Source organism: Rhinocladiella mackenziei, assembly GCF_000835555.1.
Source record: "Rhinocladiella mackenziei CBS 650.93 unplaced genomic scaffold supercont1.1, whole genome shotgun sequence".
NCBI lineage: Eukaryota > Fungi > Ascomycota > Eurotiomycetes > Chaetothyriales > Herpotrichiellaceae > Rhinocladiella > Rhinocladiella mackenziei.
The window spans coordinates 2,645,065-2,652,703 of NW_013550604.1; the positions used below are offsets into that span (position 1 = coordinate 2,645,065).

Below are 7,639 nucleotides of genomic sequence, written 5' to 3' on the forward strand. Positions count from 1 at the left end.
CTAGTCCATTGACCTCGGAGAAGTGGCCACGTCAGGCCTTGGTATGAGTAAAATAACTGGACCAACGATGAACTTCATCAGATTCTAAAACGATCTCAAATCACGAAGATCCTCAGCCATGTGTTACTCACCAGCTCACCGACAACGCCGCCTCTTGCCGCCCTTGTTCGACCCACGAAACCCGGACGATGCGCTGGCACTGCGTCTGCTTCTAAAATCTTGTCCTTTCACCATCAATTTACCTATGAAATGTCTTTTCTGGAAACAACCCCTAGCCCAGTGCAGGTGCAGGTACCGATCTCCGACACCGACACGGCTCGCCACTGTCACTTGGTACCTCTCGCTTCAGCTCCGACACAGGTTGAAACCCATTCGTCCTTGCTGCTTTCCCGCCCCTATACAAAAGTGACACTCCTCAGCTGGACTGATACCACGCTTATCGCTGATCTCTATTCTGCAAGTATGAGTGGTGTATTTCTCTGTATTGCTTCTGGCAGATATCCAAAACCGGTGTTTGAGAATGCGGTGGGCAACGAGACACTATGGAAAAGGGACATGACGGAGGAGAATTTTGCTGACATTTGTCTCAGACTCCTATCTATCCGCACTAACACTTCTAAAACAATTCCGAACCGCGAGCCAGCAATAGTTGTGGTTAAACCCTCTCCTTCCAACCAAGAAAAGGGAGTCGGTGACATCTGTGCAACAGATCATATCAAGTCGTGTTGCTGGCCAGTAGCCACCACTTCCCCCACCCCCCAAAAACAAAGGAAAAAGGAAAAAAAAAAAAAGCAAAGCAACCTATCACGATCGTGGATGGTGAAATAGGATCTCAAAAGATCCTGTCAGTGAGGTATGACGATCTCAGCTCTATCACCTTCTATCAAGTGATAAGTATGATTTGCTCTCCAAATTCTCGAGACGTATCCGAACAAGAAAAATATAACGCCTTTTCTTGACGGACTCGCACCGGATTTGACCACCTATTGCCCACCGAGACATGCAGAGCGCATGGAGACCGACCCCTTTACTGACATGACAATTTTTCAGTTCTGTTCGGGACCTGGGAGAGAAAGAGGTCATCGTATTCAATAATACCACGTTGGCCTCAAGATAAAAAGAACCCCCTCTTCGATCAAGATCAAAAGTCACCTACCATCTGGTTTCCAGGTCAAGGCTCTCTTAACGATCGAGGAGACCAGACCAACCACATGAAAAGTTGATCTTTGCGCGTTATGTGAGGTCCTAACGCGTTAGGTCGCATATTTTCAAACGAATTACTATGGAATGATTCGATCATTCAATGAGAGGAGTAGAATACCCCAGAATCTGTCTCGTGCTGATCCAGGCCGTCTTGATATTTCCGGATCCATCGAGTTGCGGCACGAGAATATGATGTGACGGGGGACAAGTCATGATTCAAGCCTCCGACCGGGCATTTGGTATTCCAGTCGATCAAGAACTGGGCAAAATTAATAACTGCTTGATTGTTACATTCAAGGTGGACTTGCTGAAGAATGATCTGCAGAAGCCGAAGGGTTGAATGACGTTTCCGCTGTGGAGAGTCGAGAGCACTTTGTAGCACAGGTGCGCTGGTTACTTGGTTGTGGAGGACATCGCATCGGATAAATGGAGCAAACCCGAAACGATGTGACGTATAGGAACGGTTGTGCCCAAGAAACAGCACCCCTTTTGCAGGGCTGATGCCTGCAGCGATTCCGCGTTTGTACAAACCTGATCTCGATTGCTCCAATCATGTGCCATCATTGGCTGTTCTTTCACTGGCCCTATTCGTGTGAACAAAGGCGCAATTGGAGTTGGGAAGATATTTTGCGATCAGCATTTTGGTTTGTTTTAGGTAGTGCGGATGAGGCCTCCTGAGACCGGAGAGGGAAGATCCACGATCAGGAGACCCGAGACTCATGTATACACAGTCGTACAGTAGGAGCAGCTCATGGCGGGAGTTTGTCATCTCATGCAGGAGTCCGTCTCACTTGACTAGCATGGAGAACTAGGTGGTGACGGAACTGTGCCATGCTGGTGAGGAAGAACAGCGTGAGGTGTAGTATCAATTGAAGGTTGTAGGTGACAGTAGCAATAAATAAATGTCTCAATTGAGCGAGTCGAACCAACATCTCGTGTTTGAGCGTTCGTATTTTTAACTTTGGGATGTTACTCAAGTATCCTATGAGCTTGCGAAAAATGAATCATAGGATGAAGTGGTAGTGGCTGGATCGGGGTTTCGGAGCTCGCTTGACCCCGTAGTGGTGGATTAGCGCCAGGTTCATCAGCTGGTCCCCAGGCCGCGTGGGATGGAAATCGTTCCACTATCTTTCATCATTATCGCTTGGTGGGCGAACTGGAGGCTCAGGATAGATGCCCCGTTAACATTTAGTCTCTTGACCGCCATTTTCTGCTCCATGCGGCGGGTCACGGGCAAGCAGGGACCAAGAGTGTGTTGAAAGAGGAAGAGGAGGAGCCACTGGCAGTGGAAAGCCATGACAGTAAGCCAAACTGCGCCCGAAAACTGCGCCCAAAAACGGCCCCCTTCTTGAATGCTCGAGTTTGTTTAGCAAGCTAGTGACGGGCCTCATAACATGCAAGCCATGATTCTCATACCCCTCCTGAATCCTGAACCCATAGGGTCTGGTACCGGTACCCCTCGGGTCCCATCCTGATCCCTGTTGACTCGGATCCCTAACCCACGGCCTACTCAAAGACATATCCGGTAGTCTCACCAAGTCCTTCAAATCATCGTCAATTCCCACCACATCCTCTCTGCAAGGCTGCTCTCCTCCCACGTTGACTTTCCAGAAACTCATCCAACCAAGCCTCCTTGTCCAAAGTCTAACATCCTACGGCACGGACTCGACTGCGCACGAAATCTCCCATTTTCCGCAAGAAGAGTCGTCGCCATTGGCCCACCGTTGCGTTTCTTCCTCAGGCTCAGTAATAATAGCAATCGCGTATCCTAAAGCGGGCTAGTAATACGAGACGAGACATCCTACTTAGTTACCATTGCGTCCCGTCAGCTTTGTTTCGGCGCATGCTCCAACCTTGGTCGGGCGGTCCAGCTTCAAACGACATTTACACCCTTTGTGCCCTCAAGGCCTTACCACACAGATAAAGATTGCGACCAGATCTCATCACACAGAATATACAACCTGTCCCAGGTCTGCAGAGTTTTTGTGTCGGGGGCAACTGTACCGACGAAATACCTCCATAGTGGACTTTGACTCGCAGCCCGGTGTCTCCACCTAGCCTGAAGCCGAAAGAACTTCAGCCCTCTTCTCCTTCACTTCCAGCTTGGCCCTTCTGTTTCGATTTCGAACCTTAGCTTCACAGCACACACGTCTCGATGAGCGTGTTGACAGTTGCTGGGACCTCTATCCCAGATCCGACAGTCTCCTACCACTACACACCTTCTTCCGCCCCAACCCCATCTTTCCCTTCTCGCCCCGTCCGGTCGGCGGTATCGGCGCCTCCGGGCGGTTTTAGTCGACCAGAACGAAAATCACACAGTGTATCCGCAAGCCCTCAAGGAGCGCCAGCGCGTACTGTGAGCAATCATCAGCATTCTCGAACCATCTCCTCAACCACGATACCTCTCGCTCCAATTCTTGCTTCTACCTCCTCTCCGTCGCATCCCAGCACCGGACATTCCCGCGTACCCTCATCTTCACACTCCCGCCAATCTTCCACCTCAAACGCCATGAGCATGCATAGACAAGGGACAGGCGCCTCAACCGCAAATCTTCCTCGTCGTTCGACCTCGGGTCGCTCGACCTCTACCAACAGCCCTATCTCATACGTGGCATTGATGCGAAAACAGAAGGCTACCGTGTGGTGCGATCGAGCTCAAAACATCGATCCAAGGATAGTAGCAGCACAAAAGGCGGCAAAACAACGTGCCGCTCTAGAAGTACAAGGCTACAATTCAGCAGGACGGACGAGTACAATCAGTTCAGGTGGAGTAGTTGGTAAGATCAGACATGGAGGTGTTCCCAAAGCCCCAGGTTATGTTCCCGCCAACATGACCGGAGCTTCAGTCCCGATACGACTGAGTGCAAACGAAATGCTCGGAGATGAGGAAGAAGGCCTCAGTACGGGTGACAACAGTATGATGCATGGTCGATCCGGGAGCGGCAGAAGCAGCACCAACAGTGCACAATACCGCAGTGGCTACCCCAGACCTGACGCAGGGCGATTCAGCAGTACAAGCACCCCCCCGAATGAAGGCTCATCGGGTCAAAGCATCCCAGAAGACCCAGAAACAGGGAATTCCAATGCGAACGACAAGAACCACCATCATAATGACCATGACAAATCGGCCCCAGCCGACAGTGAGGAATCATTCGGTGAATTGAAGGAATTGTCAGGGCCAAGTTCAGTGGAACAGGCCATGGCGCAGGCTAAGAAGGCAGAGGATCTACGGCGGCGAGGAAGTGTGGATGAGAGGACAATGAGTATGGGCACCGGGGTTAGGCTATTCGTGGCTAATCCAGACGTGGAGGATTAACGGGGTGTTTTTCATTGGTGGAAGCAGGCGACTATTCTAATGCATTATGATGTTTCCTGAGGATCATGGAATGAGACATGGCGATCAAGGGTTTCGTCATCCAGCATTGGTGGCATGGTTTTCAATTATCTAATGGAGATACGAAGCTACGGGGACAGAGGGAGGTGATGTGATGTATGACAAAACCAGGTGTGCCCTGTGCCGGTTCAGTCTTGAACTCGAATACCAAACACGGCGCAGTCGGTAAGAAACAGACTGTACTTGTCACGACCAACATCGGCCGAAAGACCGCCAAGGTATGATTGAAAGGATCGTTCTTGGACAGATGAAATGCAAGTGTACGATATCGAAGCTAGAAGTCTAGTATCTAGTATGAAGCCTAGAGTGACGCATTCGCTAGGGGGTCGATCAACCAAGCAGGGGGGGGATCAGGGCAGGTTCCTGGTTAACAAGGGACAACGGGCATGGGCAAACCAGACCGGCGACCCTGGTGATGCATGACAAGCGGTGATGCCTCTCTGTAGAGGTGTCCCAGCCTCCCTTCACATTCAGGCAGCAGACAACCTCCCTGCCCAGGTACCCTGTACATTAAGTCTGACAATCTACGCCAAATTGAAAGCCATCACAATCTTCTTGATCGCTTCCTTACCCACGTTCAAAGAGACTTAATCACTTACTCGAATATTGAGAGCACCAAGCGAAGGTAAGACCGAGAATGAAGCCGACGCCTACTCCGCTTTCTTTGCACAACTCTTTTTCGAAAGTCACAGTTCAAGCAATGCATGTTCAATGCATTGAACCTGCACCGGCCCTCGCTTGCACTTTGACCGCCTTTTCTGCCGTGGTGAGGCTCGTTTTTATGTGCCAGAGGCTTCGCCATCCACTGTACGACTGGCCACGTGCTTAACCTATAAAGCGAGGGAAGAGGGAGGCAAAAGGCTAATTGCAACGTGGAGAGCTTTCCCCCTGCAGCTAAGGCATATCACATGGTCAAAAGAAACCTAGGAGGCCGCTCTATGTCTATGACTCGAGCGCCAAGGTCTCAGATTATCAATTCCCGAAGGTGGAATACGGAATTCTGAGTTTTCGAGTTGACTTCTAAGTCCTTGCCTGGAAAAGTTACAGAGGTAGGTTTTTGATCCCAGCGATGCGACGTCTCTTATTCTTGCCATAGACTTGCGCTGCTGCTCGGGAGAAAATTCCAGTATTTGTTTCCTGTTTCTCCTTCTCTTGAGGCGAGTTGAACAGAAAGGACCTTGCTGAATGTCAGCCACAAAATCGCCTTTTTTGGTCCTATGTGGAATTTTGCATCAAATACCAAGCAGTGAGTGGCGGCACGGCACCAGTCGTGGTCAGTTGCAACGGACAGCACCGTTCAACAAATCCTGTTTGAGCAGGGGAAAGACTTGAGGGCTCCTTCAAGCAGGCCCCGTGTCCGCCATCTGTTGTAGGGTCCAAATCTAACCAGTATGCCAGCAATGACGCTCTCCAAGAGCCTTAGTCTCGAGAACAAGGTCGCCAGTCTCGTTCAGAGAGTCTTTCCACAACCTCGCTATAACCATAACGTCTACAATTCTTGAAAAAGAGACAGTCTATCCACCTGCCCACTACGGAGTAGACATCGACGAGAATGGCCCTGCATCGCCTCGATAGCAACTTATCTATCCTCCCGCACTGAAAATCTTGAGCTGACTTGACAGAATGGCGGTTCATCCTCATCGAAGCGATTCAGAACTCCATTGTTGTCCTTAACATAGAATCCACATTCATTCGTAGGGTCGTCCGTGAATTACAAACCAGATGCTACCACCATCCTCATGTGGAGTATTCGATATAGGAATGACTTCCCCTGATCGATACATCTCTGAAGATAAACGACGCAGGGACCTACCGCAGTCCTCCCCTTTCTACTCGTGCAAACACAAAGTCGAGCAGAAGGGAGCCCTATCCGAGACGGATTTCTTCATTCACAATTCTTTGGGAACGCTAGTCAACCGATCTATATCGAGGTCGAGCGGCGTACCAATGGATCTGCTTGCATCCCCAGATGCTCAAGCTCGCAGCCTATCGCGACATTATGGCTTCTCCATCAGGACGTTTGCGAGGACCACTCAATGAGGAGGTGGAAGAACCCTCTTGAAGCATGACTCTCAGCCTGATTGTGCCGGTCAAGTCGGGGAGTGAGCTGGCATGTGATGCTGGTCGTGATGCGGCTTCTGTCTCAGCCATCATTGGCCTCGCTTACCACCAAGTGGCGTTGCTTGACCACATGCCGGGCTACTTGAATGCTAGAATAGAATCAAGGCTCCAGAAGCAGTCTCATCACGGGAGACTCGAGACATTGTTTTTAAGCTGGGATGTGTCACTATATTGTCTTCCAACGAAACTTCGAGTTACGTACACCTCGGGCAAAGACCTCACATGCATTCGCTACATCATCCCGACAAATTAGAAAGCAAAAGTGAAGCTTATCACCAAGCACTTCCAAGCGGAAACCTACCAGATCGCCAGTTTAACCCAGTTGGGCAAGCCGAAGCAGAAAATGCTAGCGTATCCACGGGCGGCGAATGTGGAAGCGAGAGGCGGGGAAGGCGTTCTCCCGACATCGCTCGATCACGATGACGAATCTCCTGATATAATTTCACCAAATACTCGATCGTTAAAATGCTGAATCTTTGAGAGCTTTGTTAGGTGCCTCAGCCAGTCGGCCAGACTTCTATGAAAAACCATCCAATGGCCATAGCATCTTTGGTTATCAATTCTCCGTCGCAGCTTTCAAAAGCTTCGGCAGATAACCATGATCAATGCAATCGACAAATGGCTGATTGGTACGAGCTTTGACCTTTGTACATCAAATGGTCAATCTAGGCGACATGATTTGCCAAATCCCTCAACCTCCTGCAAGCTTATCCCTTTCGCCTGGCCTTTTGTTGGGCACCCTGGAAGGCACAAGGAGGAGATCTTCGAACTCTAAAGGCGGCTTAATTCCTTCAAGCTACCCGTGTCGGCAACACCATGACGTTTGAGTTGTCTCGTGTGGAAACTCGTCTCACGCCGTGAAGCCCTGCCAGAGTATTTTATTCCCTGAGGGAGCTCGACGGACAGTTCTTCCACCCTGGA

The 7,639-nt window shown here is 50.2% G+C and overlaps 1 protein-coding gene across 1 annotated transcript; it reads left to right on the top strand.

Annotated features, from left to right (window-relative positions):
- Positions 1-3,358: 3,358 nt before the first annotated feature.
- Z518_00938 (uncharacterized protein) lies at positions 3,359-4,519 on the top strand (the record flags this gene model as incomplete). The annotated part of the gene is made up of 1 exon (XM_013421539.1): positions 3,359-4,519. The coding sequence occupies one exon, from the start codon at positions 3,359-3,361 to the stop codon at positions 4,517-4,519; it is 1,161 nt and encodes a 386-aa protein (XP_013276993.1).
- Positions 4,520-7,639: the final 3,120 nt, after the last annotated feature.